The following is a 22,094-nucleotide window of genomic DNA, read 5'->3' on the forward strand; positions in this document are numbered from 1 at the left end:
ACCCTATCATTCCATGACAGTGTAGATAGTATCTACACCAGGGGGTTGCATTTGTGCAGTTATTGGATTGAAGACAAATCCTAAATATGCTATCCAAATGATAAAAACCCATCAAGTGGCCCTGGTATTTGACATTCCTGTACTGGGGAGCAGTAGGCTCTATAATAAATGATGAGGAGAATTAAATTAGTGATGATTCAAATGACTGAGATACTGACCTCTTTAAAAATTTGTCTGCACAAAGACGAACAAACAAGCAAAAAACCCATAACACAGATAAAACTAGGAAGTAAGGAAGACATAGAAAACATTGCTACTGATTTAAAAATATGCTCAGAAACATAGAAATTGGCTGGTCTGGCTGAGGTTCTCACATCAGTAATGAATAAAGCACTAAGCATGGTTTGGTTGTAAGACAGCTCTCATTGAAAATATGGCAGGCAGCTCTTAAGTCACTGTGTTGAAAAAAAAGTGTAATCTAATGAACTATGGCTGCATGGACACGGACATCAGTTATGAGCGAGGATTATAGCTGGGGTATTCAGCGTCAAAAATACATGCCTTTACCACTTGATCTAAAGAAGAAAGAGGCAGATTGTATATTTGGTTGGTGGGGCCAGCCATTACAGGTATTAATGGTGCTTTTATTGTTCTTTTCCAGAGGCTTTATAGAAAAAAGCAGTCAGGAAATAAAAATAAATGCATAAATAAACTAATAAGGGGAATGAAAGGCTCAGAAGCATAAGTTAATTTGAATATACAAAAAAACTAGCAATAGCACAAACATAAATTAGAGTGCAGATAATATTTTAGTGTCTGAGTTTAGGAAATCCATATTTTCTTTCCCTTTGATATATGTATTTATTATCTTTACTGTGTGATTTTCTTTTTCATGTAGAGCTAGCCGCTATCATTTTAGCTTAGTTATTTTAAATTGGCGGTGATACTTCAGACTCAAAGAGTCTCTAGTGCAAAGTAACTCATCATGTCTAGCAATCCAGTTTGAAATGTGAATCTATACCTGGAAATGAACATTTTCAAATTCTCTAAAAAACCCAAACAAGTTAAAGCAAATTAACGGGGGAAAAAAACATGATCAGGAGGGTCCATATGGTGCTGTGAACAGTTAAAACCAATGTTCTGCTTTACTATACTGTATGTCTGCTAGATGCAGGTATTAAATCCATAGGCTTAGGCTCCATGCTAAATTCAAATTAATGTCCCTAAGCTTTTTATTTTAAGCTGCTTCTCTTGGAAATGACAAATAAGAGTAAACCAGTTGATTACAATCTTGGTGAGCCATTTATATTTGTATCTGTATTTGTATCTTCCCTCTTGTTTGTTTGCCTCTCTTACATTTTTATGAACGTGAGTTGAGCGCGCCCCTCATAAACCTACTGAGAGAACCGCCGATAAACCTATGTACAGTAGAACCTCAGAGTTACGAACACCTCGGGAATGGAGGTTGTTTGAAACTCTGAAATGTTCATAACTCTGAACAAAATGTTATGGTGGTTCTTTCAAAGTTTACAAGTGAACATATACTTAATACAGGTTTGAAACTTTACTATGCAGAAAAAAATGCCACTTTTCCTTTATTTTTTTTTAGTAGTTTACATTTAATACAGTACTCTACTGTATTTGCTTCTTTTCTTTGTCGTCTCTGGTGCTGCCTGATTGCGTACTTCTGGTTCCAAATGACATGTGTGGTTGACTGGTCAGTTTGTAACTTTGGTGTTTGTAAGTCTGAGGTTCTACTGCAGGGGTCGGCAACATTTGGCACGCGGCTCACCAGGGTAAGCACCCTGGCGGGCCAGGCCAGTTTATTTACCTGCTGACGCAGCAGGTTTGGCCGGTCGCGGCCCCCACTGGCCGCGGTTCGCTGTCCCTTGCCAATGGGGGCGGCGGGAAGCCGCGGCCAGCACATCCCTCGCCCGCGCCGCTTCTCGCCGCCCCCATTGGCAAGGGACGGCGAACCGCGGCCAGTGGGGGCCGCGACCGGCCGAACCTGCCGCGTCAACAGGTAAATAAACTGGCCTGGCCCGCCAGGGTGCTTACCCTGGCGAGCCGCGTGCCAAACGTTGCCGACCACTGTTCTACTTTATCATATACCTTCAAGCTGTTTAAATATGCAGAGGAAGATATGTTAACAAGGAATTTAGCTAGAACAATTGGTGAAGAAGTTCTAAAGCTCATAAATTCAAAAGCTCATGCAGATGTTTCTGGAAGGATAGTCACTTATCATAGCAATACTGTTTAACCTGTAGGATGTGGTTGAAATGGACACTCATAGAGCAGAAACTTGCTGTCTGTCCCAGAAGCATGAATCAGGTTGCCAGAGCTCAGAATGTGAAGCAATTCCATTCCATTCAGGATCATCACTTTGAATGTTCTCATTTTTGCATATTAACAATATCACTTTTGATTGTGGAGAGGAAGTGTGGGCTATACATTCAAAATTAATTATCCAAAAATTGAAGAATTTTCAGAATCTTTAAAGATAAAATAAGAAAGACTATAGATTATCCAGAATATCCCTATGTTTGCATAAACAATATTACAAAACTAAATTGTTTATCTATACAGAACACAATCTGTCATGTACACGATACAGTAAAAGTGAATTACCACAGAATGATTCATGACAAAATGCTTTGATTCTCTGATGATCAGTTTTGCATGTACAGTCCTCATACCATTAGAAAATTAGTAACCTCTGCTTTTGTCTTTGCGCCATTTGCAGTGGGGGATAGATACAGTTGATCGGGGATTCAAATATTATTGAACCCCCCTTGCACGGAGATTTTTGACCAGGCATTATGACCACACTGTCCTTCCAATATGTTTTTATGGGAGAGGGGCTTTGAGGTGTTGCCAGTATAGAAGAAAGTTGAAACCCATTGTTCTAACCCTTTGTGCTAGGATGGAGGGAGCCCCAATGAATCACAGCCTCATGGTCTGCAAGAAGTTTTCTGTAACACTTCCCAGACTCATTCTCCTCCACACACAGAGGAATCCTGCTGCTTCTGCAAATTTAGGGCCTTTTGTGTCTACCAGGAGTGGTGGGAGAGGGAAAGAAATGGGAAGTTGGGCAGGATTTGGCTCTCTGTGTTAGTTTCAATGCTTTTCATGCGGTTCAGTCAGCAAGGAGGAGCGGGGAGTTCCTTTTTAATAGATGCTTAAACAAGGCACACATCATTTATAATATTTTGGTCCAGAGGCAAGGAGTACCTGTGATACATGGAGTGATATAATCTGGTTTCAGAGGAAACTTTTTGTACTGTAACGCTCGCCAAGCAGGAGAGTGCTGTGGAGGCAGGTAGTTGTTACAAGGGTGTAGGATAACTGGGAAGCATACATGCCTTTCTCAGACAAGAAAATATAGAAGAAACCTGATTCTTATAGATGGTAATAGGCATATATAGTCTTCATTTTCATAGCATGGCTATCCACTATTAGGGCTTGATGCTGCAACATGTTGAGAATGTTGACCCTGAGCCAGCAAAGCATTTAAATACGTGCTTACCTTGAAGCATGTGACTGGTTCCGCGCAAGTCAACAAAGAGCTGTTGAGGTCAATGGGACTATTCGGTGTTGAAAGTTAAATGCAGGCTAAAGTGCTTTGCTGGATTGGAGCCAGAGTGCTCAGCACCTTGGGGGATTGAGCCTGCAATGAAATACTCAGCACCTTTTGAATTAAAGTGATTGATTTTAATGTAAGTCATGTTTTAATAAAAATATAGAGTAAATAGGTATGCTCTGGAGATAACTCTCTAAATACTAAAATAAAGAAAAAAAATAACCCCTGATCCTGGAATTGGATCCTCTAGCCTCCACCACTATGCCTATGCAGAAGTCTAGAACCCTAAATACGTGCAGAAGTCTATTCCTTCAGCTCCGATTGCCCGGGGCCATAGTGACATCTCACAAATAGGGGGCCAAATTCCGTCTTGCTGCAAGCAGATGCGTCTCTGTTGACTTAAATGGAGTGGTCACCTGCTTACATCAGGTCCGAAACTGGCCCAGAATGCCCTATATGGAATTGCAGGGCCACCCAGAGGATTCAGGGGGCCTGGGGCAACCCTATATGGAATTGCAGGGCCACCCAGAGGATTCAGGGGGCCTGGGGCAAAGCAATTTCGGGGGCCCCTTCCATAAAAAAAAGTTGCAATACTATAGAATACTATATTCTCGTGGGGGCCCCTGTGGGGCCCAGGGCCTGGGGGAAATTGCCCCACTTGCTCCCCCCCCTCTGGGCGGCTCTGTGGAATTGTCATATTAAAGTTGTATAGTTCCTCTGAACTTTAAGTAATAATAGACTAGAAAACAGAACTTGACCACCTGCCATGTTTACCTCACTGAATAAGCTAATTGTACCCTAAAATAATGCATTTTTAAAAACTCAGAAGAATAACTGAAATAAATGCACAGTATCACAAGCTTCCTGCTCCCGGAAATTCATCTGTCTTGGTGCTGGGTCCTGGAGAAAGTAGTTTAATTAAAAAGTAACTTTTTCTGTCAATCTGCTGAGTCCTCAAAAGATAAACAGCTGCTAGTTTTCTATTCCAAAGATGAAATGTTACTGTTAGTTTTCTTATTTGTCTCTGTGCCCTACAGGAGTGATTTGTACATCTCACAAGGAATCTGAGTGGAACAGATCTGTTGGAGCAATCCTGCTGCTTTGTAGTTTTTGTTGCGTTTAATTGACTATCATGGAGTAACGATTCAGCAAGCACTAGGTGTTTGTCAGCAAATGTTCATAATTCTTGATCTTTGTTTAATTTGAAATTCCAGTCACATTATACATCATTAGCTTCTTAATGTGATAAGCTACTTTTATATATTTTATTAGCATTTGTCCTTTAACAGCTCAGCAATACTTAAAGTGACTACAAATTACTGCAGCCATTTTAATACCCTTTTTAATCTTACACATAAAGTCCTCTAGGTCTCTATTATAATAATAGTTTCACCTTTTTCAGAGGATATACACACTAAAATGGGTCAGTGCCTTGTAGAGCAAATTATCACCTACTTTCATCAATGTGGACCTCACTAATCTAGAGGAGAAATCATTGCATGATCCATCTTTCAGACAGACATGGAATTAGGGCATTTGCAGCATCTGGGTGCCAGTGTTTACTAAAAGATGACTGGCTGAAATGAATTGATGTTTCATCTTCTACAGATTTCTGATATGTAAATAGAAAATATGCAATCATTGATCATGATTGGCTGCAGTACATGCTTAGACTAAACAATAGGCATCCAGTGAAGGTAGGCTGTATATAAAAGCCAAAAGGATTTGTACATCCAATTATGACTTTTACTGACACTCATTAAAAAATGAATCAGAAAGAGATGTCATTGGAACCAGAATAATTATGTCCTAGTTAGTCCCCAAAGGAAAACAGTTTCTTGTTAATGTTACTATCTGCACTTTTTAACTATACAGTTTTCAATATTTTCTGAATATTTCATTATATTTTCAAAACCTGCAGAATGTGACGTATATTTCCTTAATAATTTATATGGCTGTTATAGATTCTATGCTATTTCTTCTTCCCTAAGCATTATGACTTAATTAAGAAATTGTTTGTGTGTCCTTTATATATTCATAGCATAAAAACAACCCTTCTGTTAATGTAATGTTAAGGTTACACAGTTAAAATCAGGGAATGCAAAAGTGCAACCACTAGGGGTAGAAACACTTTTTCTTAAACGAAAGCTGAGATTTACACATAATCATGAACCTAGGAGGTTGTGGTTTAAGGCAGACAGCAAATATCATGAGATTAAATGATAAATTCACAAGAGCTGGCAATGCTGGAACAGTTAGAGCAGAGGTAGAGGGATGTCAATCCAAGGTCTCCACATGCCACCTCACCAATGTGCCCCATCCCTGCTTTAGTGGCACAACTCCTGCTCGTCTCTCTCTGTGTCAATGCAGTACTCATATGCACTGTTACAGCTATGTAACTATTGTAAACATGAAACTAACAAAGGTTAGGAAGTCAATATACTATGGTTGGAGCAAGCTTAATGTGGTTAGGAATACAATTTCAGCACCTATAGGTTGTTCTGGCACTCCTTTTATTTAAAGTTTATCCATAATAAACTAACAAAAATTTGAATTTGGTAAGTATTGATTGCTGAGAAAAATGAACTGCAATATTTTCTATTTCTATGCTGCTTTACACCCCAGGATCTTAGTGTGACATTACCCAGGGTACAATCTGCACTGATGAACAGCTGTATCCCCTCAGTTCTCCTACCTGGGATGCTTTTACACTTATTTGCTGTAAGAGCCACCACTCCTGGCCATGTCTATGCTACAGAGTTAAGTTGACTTAAGTTACAGTGACGATCATAAACTGCTGTAATTACATTGCTTGTGGGTGTTCACACAACACTCCTTGTATCAGCGGAGAGTGTCCACAGTTGGTGCTCTAGCACTGACAAAGAGAGCAGTGCATCATGGGTAGCTATTTCTCTATGCAAATCACCACCTTCTACCACTAGGAGTTCTAGGAATGGATCGCAGTGGATCATGGGGAGAGGGGATCACCGCCCCCCGATGCAGTTTTCCCTGTCCCATAATGCCAAGGGCTTCCGACTGCATTTCACACAGTTTTTCAACTGCCCCTATAAACTTTGCGACTGCCATCTCTCCATAAAAGCATGGATCGTGCACTGCTCACCAGTCTTCTGATAAGTGTTAATGCAGCTGAACCTGTAGTATTTTATGAGCTTCGAATCTGAACAGGAATCTGTGCTGCTTGCCCTGCTGTGTGTCATGGAAAGAAACAATTCAAGATGGATGTTGGCATTCCTGGAGCAGCTGCACATAGTGGACTGTCATTATTTGGCTCGGGTAACAAGCACCGAGTGGTGGGATCGGCAGCCCTCTCAGAGGTCCAGAAAGGCCTGGGCTTTTGAGGCCCATAGCCATAATAAAAATAAAAAATGACAACACATGAAAACAAAATAAGGCACCAAAAAAAGAATGAGACATAATTTGAATAGTTTTTTATTTAACAAATGCTTTTCTAGCCTTTTTCTCTGCAAATGCACTAATTACTGAGGAAAAATCTAGCTTTCATGCAATGTCACAGTTGATATTAAGCATGGCGAGCCCATTCAAACGCTCTTGTCCAATAGTTGAATGTTGATAGTTCTTTACCTGCTTCAACACATTGAAGGTGCGTTCACCTGAAGCCACTGATGCAGGTAAACTGACAAAAATACGCAATGCAATTGTGATATTAGGAAACACCCCAGAGAGTCCAAGTTTGAGTATTTCTTGAAGCAATTCCTTTGGCTTGCAATCCAATTTAAAGTTCATGGAATATATTCGTTTGAGGAAGATGACCTCATCACTGAGATCTTTTGAGATTTCTTTGTTGTACTGTTGCTGAAATTGTTCAGCTGCAGAAAGTAGATCTTCATTTCTCAGTCTGTTGAACTGCCAAAGAAACCCAAAAAGGGTACAAATTAGTTGCAGTGACTCAAATCAACCTGTAAAACCTGATTGAATAGAGTCAATGATGACAAGGAAGACATTGACCCTATAATGCTGCTCGGCATCGGATTCAGTAGGTAAGTTGTGATTGGTGGAGAGCTCAGATGAAATGCCAATATTCTGTGCTACTAATTTGGACTCAGTGAGGATCGCATCCCATTGTTCACGAATCTGTTGAATGTCATTGATAAGACTTCAAATGTTATCGCTCTCAACATCAAGTGTAGCATTGTGTGCTTCAATTACCAGATTAGTTTGGTGGATCATTGTAAGTAGCTTCATCCACAAAGATGACATCAGAATTCATTCAAATTTGGACATGTGCTTCTGAATAGACTGAAGTTCAGTTCAAGCTTGTGCAGTGACATTGAGAGATTCAAGCTCATTTAAAACCTTTCTCACTGAATTCAAATGCTGCACAACTGGTTGAACACCATCAATCTGTGCAGACCATCTAGTTTTGGACATCCCATGCTGTGAAACAGGAAGATATTGCTTCAGAATTTCCCACCTTTGTGGACTGCTACTGAAGAGATTGTACATTTGCTGAACAGTTCCAAAGTAAGTAATTGCCTCCTTGCATGATTCAGCACAGTCAACACCTACAAGGTTTAGTGTGTGGTTTCCACAGCAGGAGACAATACAGTTTGAATTTTGCTCAAGCAGAACTGCTTGTACACTTTTGTACTTTCCAGCCATATTAGATCTGTTGTTGTAGGCTTGACCAATGCAGACTTGAAAATCTAACTTAAAACCTTCTAGAATTGCTAGTACTCGAGCAGCAATTTCTTTTCCATTTTTTCTCGTGAAATTATCAAACAAAGTAAACCTTTCTTCAATTGAAAATTTTGAGCTGTCACAATCTTAACATATCGAATAACCATAGTAGTCTGTTCCCTGTGAGAACAATCTGGAGTGGCATCAGCAATGATTGAAAAATACTTGGCATTTTGAATCTCATCAAGAATTGTTGTTTGAACGAATGACCAACATAGCTCAATAAACTAGTTTTGTATGCGTGTAGAGAGATAATGGACTTGCATGCGCTTTTGTCTCTCTTGCGATTCTCGAACACGTTTAACATGCTCTGATAAAAGTGGGTCATATTTGCTGAGGAGCTCAACTATGCCTAGAAAATTTCCATTTGCGTGATCACCAATACGTTAACTGGAACCAAAGAAAACCAATCCCTGCTCAGAAAGAAAAAGGATGACATTCAGAATGCGCTCATGAAGTTTTTTCCAGTTATTAGTTTCTGTAGAGAGTTCAGTCAAGAGTAAATTCTCAATTGAACTTTCAGCTAATGCTGCCCCAATGGCTGATTTCCATGCAACATAGTTTTCTTTAAAAAGAACAGGAGTACTTGTGGCACCTTAGAGACTAACACATTTATTTGAGCATAAGCTTTCGTGGGCTACAGCCCACTTCTTCAGATGCATAGAATGGAACATATAGTAAGGAGATATATATATATATACAGAACATGAAAAGGTGGAAGTAGCCATATCAACTCTAAGAGGCTAATTAATTAAAATGAGCAATTATCAGCAGGAGAAAAAAAACTTTTGTAGTGATAATCAAGATGGCCCAGAATCAATCTGTGTAATGACTCAGCCATTCCCAGTCTGTATTCAAGCCTAAGTTAATGGTGATATGAAGATGATAACGAGGAATTCTCACATATAAATAATTCCTTAGTCAACTAGACGTAAAACTATAAAGACACTAAAATGTAACAATTCTCTACCTTTCTATGCATTTGATCCAGCACCAGCCACTAGTAGTGATTTGTTTATATAATCAGCTGATCTGAGAGAACACGTTCATCGCAGTTTAATCTTGTGCCATCAGAACCGATATATTTTATTAATATTTATGAACTCTTTAATATGACAAAATCTATATCAGTTAACAAAAAAAATGTCTTTTACCAAATCACATCTCTTATTTGCTTAAATTTGCAGCTCTAAGATGAGAGTGTGTGTCACATTTTGGTCCGATAGGGATGCGCGTAAAAACAAGTTGCAAAACTTCACAAATGCCAAAAAATTAACAAGTGTCTAAATTTGAGGCCCCCTTTGAGCTTGAGGCCCAGGCCAAATGGCCCTCCTGCCCCCCCTCCCCCCAATCACATCAGATTGTGATTAAAATATGAAATGACAAGCAGTGGCTGCATAACTTTTATATGTGCAAAGCCACATTCCTAGAACTGTGTGCAGAGCTCACCTCTACCCTGTGGCACAAGGACACCAAAATCAGAGCTGTCATAATGGTGGGAAAGCGAGTGGTGATCGCTTTGTGGAAACTGGAAACTCTTGACTGCTACCGATCAGCCGTGAATCAGTTTGGAGTTGGGAAGTCCACTGTGGGGGTTGTGGTGATGCAAGTGTGCAGGGCCATTAATTGCCTCGTGCTACGAAGGATGGTGACTCTGGCCAATGTGCGGGAAATGGTGGATGGCTTTGCAGCAATGGGATTCCCTAACAATGGTGGGGAGATAGATGGCATGCATATCCCAATTTTGGCACTAGACCATCTTGCAATGGAATACATCAACAGAAAGGGCTACTTCTCTATGGTACTGCAGCTGCATGACTTTCTCAAATGTTCACCTTTTGAAGAGTAAGTGAATACAGCAGTCGGCATGGCAGTAGTTTTGAACTCCAGTTGGCTGAGTTTGTTGCTCAAAAAATTAAACATAATCAGCATAATTACTATATTTTATTAAGCAATCCGCTGCTTCCTTTATGTTTTCAGTATAGCTTGCTAAGTTGTAGTAGTTCGCCAAGCTTCAATAATGTTGAGTTCACTGAGCTAGAAAGGCATACACAGTACAAGTACTACTGCTAGCAACAACCTTTTCTGCAGGTCTAAAATTATTCCACATCTCTCACTTCAGTAATACAAATTATTATTTTTGCTTTAAAAAAATAGCTTGTAATTGTTTAAGCGATAGCACAGCAGAAAAACATGTCATGGCAATAAGCCTTTCCACTGCCACTGAGAAACTCCCAAGAACACAGAACTGTGCACTGCAGGAGATGTTTGCAGAATTCAAGCTCTCACACTTTCCTGCAGTTTATTACACTGGAAGGTTTCAATTTTTAAAAACTTTTAAAACCAACAACATCTATTTACAGTGGCTCCATGCTGGATTACTGAGAAAGTGGGTACTGAGTTAATCATACAGTACTAACGGTGTTGTTTGCTTGCATACTTTGTGTGTGTGTGTGCGCGCGCGCGCGCACGCGCACGCAGTGTATCTAAATCAATGTATATAGACAGAGTGTGTGCAATAGGTTAAAAAGGGATATAGAACCTGATTCTGATCTATCCCCCTTTTACACTGGTATACTTTTAATTAACTTCAGTGGAGCCATCCCTGATTTATGCTGAGAGCAGAATCATATCTACTAGCCAATTTAGAATGCACCTTTCTAAAAGTCTTGGAGGACTAAATGGCTCAGGTGATGGGTAAAGGGATAAAAAATAACAAACCTTTTTTACTTCTAGGACCCTTTTTTGAGTTCAGCCCAGGATGGTAATAACTAAAAGTAGATACTGAAGGCTTTCAAATACCCTATGTGACATGATTAATCTTAATCCATCTGCTCAATCTAGTTCTTAAAAGTTCCATGTAAGCAAAAAATATTGTTCCAGTTGGAGCCCATATATAAGCCTGAACAGGCACTAACAGATGAATGGGCATGAGGACTGAACGACCTTTTTATATCACTCCTTTTGTGTGAGGCTAGAGACACATCATCTTTGGTGTTAGTGTCAATTGAAGAAAAAGTAAAGATAGCATAAAGGGTCATCTGTAAGCAGGGGGAAAAAACACCTTTTCATCTGTTGGCTCCTTCTGAAATTCATTAAATTGTTTTCCTTTGTATTTATAAACTAAAGTAGCTTCCTCTCTGTAGCTGTCAATGCAAGTCCAACAATTGAGTTTGTAGATTAAATGAGGGAGGGGCTTGATCCTCTGCCACTAAAATCAGTGCCAGTTCATTGAAATGGGAGTCACTTTTAGCCCAGTCTGGTTGATTTTCAGCAATAATTGACATCCTAAGCGTTGCATGTAGAGGTTGCTGAATATCAGATTTTGTTTTCATAAGAATTGCAAAGTGTTGAGGAGATTTGTTAATTATACACCAAGAATGGAGAGTTACCAATACTGTTTTTCAGTTCAGTATAACCTAAATGGGAAATGATATGATTGATTGCCCTACAGTAGTAATCCACAGATCTCTACCAAAGTTTACACTTTAAGTAACGTAGGTCTCAAAATTTGTAAGTGTATATTGCTGAATCCAATCTGGATGATGTGCAGAGAGAACACAACACTCATAAAAAGATTAATGTCAAAGGCTATAACTTTTATTGAATTACAGGAATGCAGACTGAGATGTAACCATGTAGTCAATAGCTAATGCTGTAGCAAGTACTCATAAACCCAAGAGGGTCCCCAAGAGGCAATTCCCAAGCCATATCAATATTGTGGAAGAATGTTTTTTTCCCAAGGGGGTCTCTGTACCTTTGTATAGTAAGACCCTTCTCCATGCCCTATTTCAACCACCACTCCCTCCACACAGCATCCTCAGTATATCTGTTCTCATGCCTATGTTATGGGCATTCATTACAACCAACTTCTACAGCAAGATACTTCCACCTATCAACAAATGCCCAAGCTTTGGAGCGGAAAGGCACCATAAAAAGGAACTTATCCTAAATGGGGCAAATGCCTTTTTTTTGATAGCACCACCTTCATCCCCTCTCTAAAGTCTGTGGAAAGCAGACCTTTACCCTTCTGGTCCCTTCAGATCATATTGCAGGATGTTTTGAAGGAAGGCAAAAAACCCCAACCAAAATGAAAGTTCATTACCTTGACTAATATTTCTTGTAGGGGTGGGATGAGGGAATCATATCCTCAGCCCCTTCATTGGTGATCAGTTTCACCTTAAGCCTATGAGTGAGGATAAGTCTGAATGATGCCAGAGTTGTGAAAGCAGTTGTCCCACAAAATTTAAAGCATATCTTTACTTAGGGGTCCAGGACAAAGGTCCCCTTTTCAGGCATGCCTAGGGAAGGATGGGGAGGGAAAACTTCAAATTGCTGGCATGGAAGAAAGAGTAACACCTGCTCTCACTAGGAGCTCCTCCTAAGCCTACACTAGTATGTGCCATGTGGATGCCCTATGTGAATCTCTGTACAAGGATTTGTTCCTGTCTTTCCAACCTTCCCATGGGTCTCTGTAAGACCAACCCAGGTACCAAAGTCAACCTCTCCCTTTGTAGAGAATTGCTTGTACAACGCAATGAGGAAATGAAAGGAAAACAGGATAATCACAAACAGGGCCAGATTAATCCATCCCTGGACTCTAGGCAAATATATGCTCTGGTACATGGGGTTGCTCAGGTTTGGCCTGACTGCCCTTCCAGCATGGTGAAGGGGCCGCTGGGCCAAATTTGAGCGAGCAGCATTGCACCCTGGTGCAAGTGGTCACAGCATCACTCAGGTTTGACCCTGGCAAACGTGTGTGTGTGTGATTCAGCTAATTCTCTTCTTTGCTGCAATAAACTATTTTTATTTTATTTTTTAAAATGCCAGAATCAGATGACTAAAAAATGTTGTATTGTTCATAATCAAATTAAATCAATATAGTAATAACCACAAAAACCTAAAGTTATGATTTGTATTGATGGACTGTACATCTGTGGGGAAACTTTACTATTAAGAACTGTGGGAATGCCATTGTTACAGAATGCAGTGAATAATATTTCTCCATTAAACTTCCAGTTGTAATATAACAATATTACTTAGATGTATCAGAAAAGGCATTAAATTAAAATCAAAGCCCACAGTATTATTTCAAATTTTTTTGCTGCAAGGAAATAAGGAGAACACTCTGCTCAGAGATCAGAGGGGTAGCCATGTAAGTCTGGTAGCACCTTAAAGACTAATAGATTTATTTGGGCATAAGTTTTTTGTGGGTAAAAACCCCCGCTTTTTCAGATGCATTGAGTGAAAATTATCTGCTCAGAGCTGAACATGGCATTCAGTTGATGTCTAGTATATATTCACAGTGATCAACATCCATGATCAGCGATCAGCAAGCTTCATCATCCTTGGCATCTTATTAATTTCACCCCTTTATTCATACCATTACAGTTCATACACAGCAATGGGCCTGATCCTGGGTATTGCAGAGCACCCACAGTAATACACCGAAATGCAGATATTTAGCCCCTTTGGGGATTTGACTCTCTAGTGAAATCCACCTGCATAAACCCCTAACGTTCAGGTTTTTTGCAGGCGGAGCAAGCAGAGTCTGGGAAGGTGAAATCCTATGTTCAGCCCAGGGCCATGAGAGATGTGCAGGCTACCCGCAGCCACCATTCCAGCCTATGTACTAGCATGGAAGTTGCCTCCCTTCCATGCTATTGTGTAAGGTGGTGGAGCCACTGACCCCAACTAAACATGGATTGTATGTATTCTCCTGCTGTGCCATAGGTACGGAAACACCTATGCTAAATAACTCGTGCTGATCCTGTAGAGAAATTCACAGTGCCATACACGCTCCCCTACAATGCTTAATAGCCTCCACATTTTCTTATTTCCTTTTCCTACCTACAGAGGTGAAGTGTAATGATTACACTCTAAAGCTGCAGCATGTTTGTGAAGACAGAAGTTGAAGCTATAGACCATCTGTGAAAGGGGCGAAGTGTGGCCTACTTGCCATTAATTAAAAGTGTGTTTAAAAAATGTTATAGGAAGAGTCACTAGATGGCGCTCTTACATATATTCTTGCAATTTTTTGTTAGTAAGCAAGCAGTCTTTGCTGTTTTGTCAGTTTTGTTATAGAGTAGTTCTTTGAGAGAAGCTGTGGAAAATAGCACAGAGTTGGTTCTCTTCTTATTCTCTATATTTGGATGTAATTCTTGGGACAGAATAGTTTCCTGGGAATAAGGTGTTTGGGTGAGTGCTGAGATTTTGGAAAGAGGTGACTGCCTCTGTTCCAGAACTGGTATATATGTGTAAATAGAACAAGTTACACTTAGAATGTACTGAGAGTAGAGCAGTGCACATTTTTCAGTTCACTGGCAGTTTAAAAAAAAGTCACTTTGGGTCAAGCAACACATTTTGTTTGACCTGAAACAAAACATTTCATGTCAATTTTGAATTTTTTAACATTTTAAATTTTTAAATAAAATTGGAAAAATTTTCAAAACAAAATCTTTGGTTTTTGTTTTCCTTGATTCCCTCCCCCCAACCAAAACAATTTGGTGAAATCAACATGCTACCACTTGGCACAGAGGCAATGCTGGTGTCAGAAGAAAGAATAACAATGTAAAGAGGATGAGACCTAGTATAAAGACTTTCTCTATTTTTCCTTCTGACTGTCCCTTTACCTCTCGCTCATTTACATAAGGTTCTGTTTATTTCAGCTGGTAGTTTGTGTTGGTATGTTGTTCAGCGAATAGTCCACGTCACTTATCTGTCACAGGTTGTGAAATACAGGTGGTTGCCAGCACATCAGGTGTCACTCAAACATGTCTGAATCAGTTCTAACCAACAATAATTTTTTCCTGTGTTTTATTCTTTACAGGCGAGATCTGTGCTTTTAAAATCCATGGTCAGGAAATGCCCTTTGAAGCTGTCGTGCTAAACAAGACATCTGGAGAAGGTCGTCTCCGAGCAAAAAGTCCAATTGACTGTGAACTGCAGAAGGAGTACACATTCATCATCCAGGCATACGACTGTGGAGCAGGACCTAGTGGAACAAACTGGAAGAAATCTCACAAGTGAGTGACAATAAGGGGAAAAATGCATTGGCTGTGGCATGTATTTACTCCAAGATGCAGTTCAGATGAAAGAGATTCTTTTAATGCTATAGTCTGTGGGAAGCAAATGGAAACAAAATGCTTTATCACTGGAATTGATTGTTCATTGTTGGTGTCTTTATATTTATATGTATATATATATATATATAAACATTTCACTCCAATTGACCTGATTTTCAGTAATTTCAATGGAACTGTTTTAACAGAACTACTGATCAAATGGACTACAGTAAAATAATGGTTTTTAATTATTTTTTCCATACTAAATATTTTCCCACATTAAACAGATCAGCTAAATCAGATAATCAGAGCCTTGGAAACTAGAATTAACTGATATTTATGTAACCAAACTATGCTGAATTTATTTTTTCTCTAACTTTATTCAGACAATTTCAAATGGTACAGAAAAGCTATTGGGGGGGGGGGAATCACCCATTTTTATTTTCATTTATATGCTGCAGCTTTATTGCCTTTGCACTGAGATTTTATTAGCCCCTGGAAGCTCAGCAGACTTGGCTGGTTCAGCATTTGGTGGGAATCTTCCAAAGATTCAGAGGCTGCAAGAAGTGTTGTTGGTGGGTCAGTAGGTGGCACTCTTTACTGAGACAATATAGAACCAATGCCCCAGATATGGTGCTGCCTTTTGTATGATACATGAAACCACTTGTCACTAAAGATGAAATTTGCCCTGGTACAGACAATAAAATTGCCATATAAACTGCCCAATTTACTGTATGAGCCATTTAAACAAACCCAGCAATAGCTGCAATGCACCCTTTTGTTTAGATCAGATGCACAGGAATTTAAGAATTTATTTTACAATATAATGTGAGCTGCATCATGATCTGTTTTTTGGGGGGGGGGGTTGTGGTTTTTTTTAATAATGTTTTTCTTAAGGCACAACCTTCAAATTGAACAAGTTTCAACTCACAGTTAATTTTTTCACTGTAACAATTTTGGGAGTTTCATATGAAATGCTATGGTCTCTCTTTCAAACTTCAGTAGCAGTCTAGCAGTTATTAGACTTGGGGACTTTGTGGTCTGGCTGTGATCAAAACCAAGTCTGGTTAGTTGTGACTAGGGCAGTGTGGTGTACTGGATTGAGCACTGAACTGAAGCTGGGGTTCTGTTCTTGCCTCTGCCATTGACCTACTGTATAAGTTTGGGCAAGTCACTTCACCACTCTATCCCTCTTTTATCCTTTCCATCACTTGTCTATTCAGATTGTAGGCTCTTTCAGCAGGAACTGTCTCGTATGTGTCAAGTGCTTGTCACAAAGGGGGTGTGCTCTTGGCTGGGCCTGCTACAGTCTACTCTAATTTAAGTAATAATCATGAAGATGGTTGATTAGTGGCTAGCTATATGTGAAATGAGTTGGTGCTCCCAATTCAGGTGCTAATAACAGATATCCACATCACACAACAATCCAGCATCACATTTGCTGACAGTGCACTGTATAATTGTCAGTCACTGGAGCAGCTAAGCACTGAATCAACGTGGAGCTTGAACTACTCTCCCAATCTCTAGAGCTGAGCCCTTCTGAGGAGGGTTGAGGCACACTGCCTTCCAGAACAAGGCTCAGGCGCAGTCACATGGCATTAAGAGAAAGATGTCCCTGCCAGTGCCCATGTATGACTTGTTTTTAAATACTGTAGATGAATTCAGCGCTTATTGCTCTCAATGCAGCACCTTTCACAAGCTCTAATTGTCATGTAAGAAACTGGGGAAATGAACATGGAATCTGCAGTATTTTAGGGACTTAGAGAGTGGATAAACAATTAACTTCTGCCCTGGAAAGGAAGGAAGGTGCTTACTTAGTAACGGGGATTTTTCAAGATATCTATATTTTCAGGCAATCCGTGTCTAAGAGAGCATTTTAAGCCTGATTCTCCTCTTATGCCCTTTTTTTTTTTCTTTTTTACAAAGGATTCACTCCATTGACTGATTCCATTGACTGGTGTTAAGCAAGAGGAGAATTAGACTTTCCCCATGATAACTTTGTTGCACATTTTCTTAACAGAAATGTCATATTAAAGTATTAAGTAGTGCAAATTAAAAATGGAAATGAAACACAAAGTAAAATGATACAAGAGCACTTTACTCACAGTACATAGGTTTTTATTTTCCATGCCATCTTTGGTGTTAATCTGTCATGTGTTTGAATAATGAACAGATATTGACATCTCAGTTGAAGTCAAGATGAATGGATATCTCTCTCCAAATTCTTTGTTTCTATATTTTTAGGGCAGTGGTCCATATCCAGGTGAAGGATGTTAATGAGTTCGCACCTACCTTCAAGGAGACCTCGTATAAGGCCACAGTGACAGAGGGAAAGATCTATGACAGTATATTGCAGGTGGAAGCCATAGATGAGGACTGTTCTCCGCAGTACAGCCAGATATGCAATTATGAAATTGTCACAACCGATGTTCCTTTTGCCATTGACAGAAACGGTGAGTCCTGGGCAAGATACAATTAGGAATTCTGGGCCACGCCTTTAGCTGGTGTATGTCAGTATAGCTCCAGTGATTTCTGCTGAATAGTGGGTCCTAGAATCATAGAATCATAGAATATCAGGAAGGGACCTCAGGAGGTCATCTAGTCCAACCCTCTGCTCAAAGCAGGACCAATCCCCAACTAAATAATTCCTGTGGACAATGGAGCTGCCCTGATTTACACCAGCTGAGGATTTAAATTTAAATTGAAATAATATTTATTACTTGTGTGCCTGAGTCTTTGCATTAAATACTTCCACACCTGTAGACTCAGTGCGGTACCAGTAGGTAACTCATTGTACAACATTGTGGGATGCCGGAAATGCTGCTACACGAAACTACGTGCTCTGCTTTTTTTAAACCAGATTTGGCCTCTCTGCTTTACTTTCCCATTCAATAAAACTGAGCTAATAATATTTACTTAACTCACTAGGATAGTGAGAATTCTTTAGTTAATGCTGAAAAGGCACTTTGAAGATGAAAAGTGATCTTTCCAGTCAGTGCTATGTATTGTTACTACTTTGTGTTCTATAGGTAAGTTTTAAAATCTCTCTACAATATAGACATGAAGGGCCAGATCCAGCCTTCATCTCGATGAAAGTGCAGGGCCACAAATACAGTGGAACCGCACTGGTTCTGCTGCACAAGTGGGAGAAGGATCTTGGGGGAAAGTGTAAGGGTTGTTTACCAGGGGCCTGAAATTCTAGTTTTAGATTTAATCATTTTTTTTAAAGATAGCTTTGCTGAGGCTTGCATTGTAGCCGTGATAGATTGAGCCTACTATGTGCCATTTTTTTCTGAGTTCTTCTATGGTGATATTCATGATAAAACCAATTTGGACCCCATGCAGCTTTGTCTCCTTGAGATATATGCTGTCCCATGAGCAGTCTAGCTGCAATAAACAAAAATCTGTGTTCTGTATATATAATTATGCTGCATTATTCATCCTGCCATTATTATTATAATGTTTTTTAAAATGTAGGGCTAGATTGTGACTAACAAGGGGACAAAGGGAAAAGAGGGCAAAAGGACTGTGTGAAGCTAATGCCACTACTGGTGCTAACCTCCCAAAGAAGTGTGGAAAAACAAAATTGGGGACATGGCCATCGCTCTTCTCTGCACCAGCCAGCAGAGATGACCTCGTGTGCAGGGAAGAGAGGGGAGGACACTGTGCACCCTTTGGAAGAGTGTAGCAGGCAGGCACAATGCCTCCATGATCTCCAGTGAGGGTGGTGCATCCCTGCTTTGAGCAGTGGTTTGCCTACCATAATCTTGACCTACACATTACTAAAGTCCTAATAGAATGTTCCAGGAAGGAGGAACAATTTATCAAATAATTCAACTCCATTCCCCTAAATTTGGATTCTAATCCAAGGTGTTTACAAAGACTAATATGTTTTTAATGTGCCTAAGTACTTTAGGCTCCTAAATCCCATTTTCAAAAACACCTAAGTGGCACCTAAGTGCCTTTGAAAATATTACCCACAGTGCCTATCAACTTGGCGTCTAAGGCCCTGCTTCAGTAAATTACTTAACTACACGCCTAACTTTAAGCGTGGGAGTAATACCACTGAGGTCAGGGGGAGTACTCATTTGCTTAAAGTTAGTCCCATGCTTAAGAACCTTTCTGAATCAAGGTCTAAATGCTGACTGGAGCAACTGCTCCCAGTGTTTCTGATAGCCCAAATTTTCCTGGCGTGGATCAGCGGGAAGAATGACTAATTCACCTCTCTAGTGGTGGTCCCTGGTGAGTGGAGTTGAAGTCGACTTCCTTGCAGAGTAATAAGGAATAAAGACTTCTCTGGGCAAGCACTAATTCACCCTCTAGATCTAGGTTTAAGGTTTAAGCTGGTTTCCTGATACATATTTGCTGATATAAAAACAAGTTTTATGAAAAAATATCTTAGTTTATGCTGGAAAAAACACTGTATGTTTTCCATATGCCGCAGCCCTAGCCATGGCTGCCCTGCTTGCTTATAACCTTCTTGCAACTTCCAGTCCGCTTCACACTGGGGAGCAACTTGTCACCAGAGTTGGGGGTGGCAGGGTCACATTAAAACACTTTGAAGAATTCCCCCCTGCACATATAATACAAACCAGCAGCTCTCCGGGTAGTGTATTTCAGCAGATCCACTCTGATATCTCCTTGTGGATCAAAAGTGGTACCTCTTGCGTTCTTGAGGGGAAAGAACTATGATGGAAAACTGAGCAGTTGTGTTACCCTAAGGTCATTAGAGACATCATGCTGAGATCTTTCAAGAAACACCCATGCCTGGCCATTTACATTTTATCAGCTTTTTGCTATTGATCTTGGAAAAAAATACTTTCTTCACATTAAGTAATTTTAGAAAACGTTAATGTCTGTGCTCAGAAGAAACTCTACAAACAAATGTGTTGTGTGTAAGCTTCAACTTATCTCTCCCCACAGAATCATTTAATCCATGTTGTGTTTAGGAGGAGAGCACTTTTTTTTCTGAAGTTTAATCTGATTTTTGGCAAAATTACAAATTGAAAGCTGTTGTCTTCTCCTAGCAGCCATTTTCATGCTGGGATGCTTTAGAGAAAACCTTTCCCCTGTTCAAAACTGATTTGTCTTTATTTGTGCTGCTTTCACATAATGCACAGCTGAGCATCAAAAGATAATAACCAGTTAGCATCAATAAAATGTAAATGGCATGGGGGGGAATTCCCCCCCCCCCCTTATAATACCATCATAGCAAGCATTTTGGATATCATATGGAGGCGTAATCATAATGATTATGATTGTGTTTAAGTAAATGGGAGTCAATTGGCGCCATAATCTTTTATCAGAGAGAGTGCTAGAACAGGGGATTTTAGACAGCGAGATAGGCATGTGCATGCAATTCCCTCCAACTCTGCCAGATTTACTGATTTCTATTTTCCCAGTTTGAAATATTAAGAAATACTGTAGGTTTCAGTTTTTATCCATTATATTTCGAGAGTGGTTTTTCAAGTAGCTGTGTGGTACTTGGATGGTTGGTGTGAATAAGGAGGAATGTCAGGATTGTTGGGTCATGCGACAGGGTATACAGGCCCCACACTGAACTAGGGTGGAAAGTAGAGCAATACTGGGCTGGGGGCCCTTCTTCTCAACAGGCTCATGGTATGTTCCCAGTGGAGGAACAGTTTAAAGGACTCTGGTAGGCAAAGAGAAGTATGTGGCACCAGGAAGCAAGGCTGAGAGCTGTGCCAGGACTGGCAATGGCTTTGTGAAGGCTGCTCTAGCAGCAGGGATTGGGATCTCCCCTTCCCCTCTTCTTTGGGATTTGAAAGCCCTAAGGGAGTTTGACTTACTGAACCGGACATTAAGGGTATGTCTAAACTGGAAAAAAAAGACCAGCAGCATGGCCACAGCTGGCCCAGGTCAGCTGACTCAGGATCACGGGGCTTGGGCTGCAGGGCTAAAAATTGCCATGTAGGCGTTTGGGCTCAGGGTAGAGCCCAAGTTCTGGGGTGCTGGAACAGTTTTTATAGTGGGGGTGCTAGAGAGCCATTGAACTGAACTGTAAAACCTGTATGTGATGGAAACCACTTCAAACCAAGGAGTGCAGCATCACCCCCAGAACCCCTTACTTTTAGCATCTATGCCCCACTATTTATTTAGCTGTGGGGTGCTTTAAATAAGATCCAGGCAATATCTGCAACTGTGCCCATTCAGGTGTGTTGTGCTAATTAAAAGTTCACATATAGGTTTGCTTAATGTACAAACTGTGTCTAGATACAGTAACTCCTCACTTAACGTTGTAGTTATGTTCCTGAAAAATGCGACTTTAAGTGAAACGATGTTAAGCAAATCCAATTTCCCCATAAGAATTAATGTAAATGGGGGGGACTTAGGTTCCAGGGATTTTTTTTTTTGCCAGACAAAAGGCATTATATACATTTTAAACAATTTCAAACAAGCAATTTAATACAGGTATAAGTTTTAAACAATTTTAAAGAAACAATTTAATACTACAATCATCACTGCAGAGTATGAAGCTTGGTTGAGGTGGTGGAGTCAGAGAGTGGAAGAGGATGGATTGTCCGGCTGCTCCTCTTGCTGTTCTTGCAAGCACAGGCACTGACTTTGCCGGGGGCAGGGGGCTCAACCCTCGGCCCATCCACTCCACCCCTTCCCCCAAGCCCCCACCCTTGACCCGCCTCTTCTCCCCCCCATCTCCTCCCCCTTTACTTCGCACGCTGCATCCTCGCTCCTCCCCGCTCCCTTCTGAA

General features: G+C 40.3%; 1 protein-coding gene across 2 annotated transcripts in view; it reads left to right on the forward strand.

The window, feature by feature from the left end:
• CLSTN2 (calsyntenin 2) overlaps positions 1-22,094 on the forward strand; it is a 676,166-nt gene that overhangs the window by 519,067 nt on the left and 135,005 nt on the right. For both annotated transcript variants that reach the window (XM_026649976.2, XM_026649975.2), the window contains exons 3-4: positions 15,129-15,324; positions 17,608-17,816. In XM_026649976.2, the coding sequence (XP_026505761.1) occupies positions 15,129-15,324; positions 17,608-17,816 (405 nt within the window). The remainder of the gene's footprint in view (positions 1-15,128; positions 15,325-17,607; positions 17,817-22,094) is intronic.

Source organism: Terrapene carolina, unplaced genomic scaffold (assembly GCF_002925995.2).
Source record: "Terrapene carolina triunguis isolate 2854851 unplaced genomic scaffold, T_m_triunguis-2.0 Scaffold88, whole genome shotgun sequence".
Taxonomy (NCBI): Eukaryota; Metazoa; Chordata; order Testudines; family Emydidae; genus Terrapene; species Terrapene triunguis.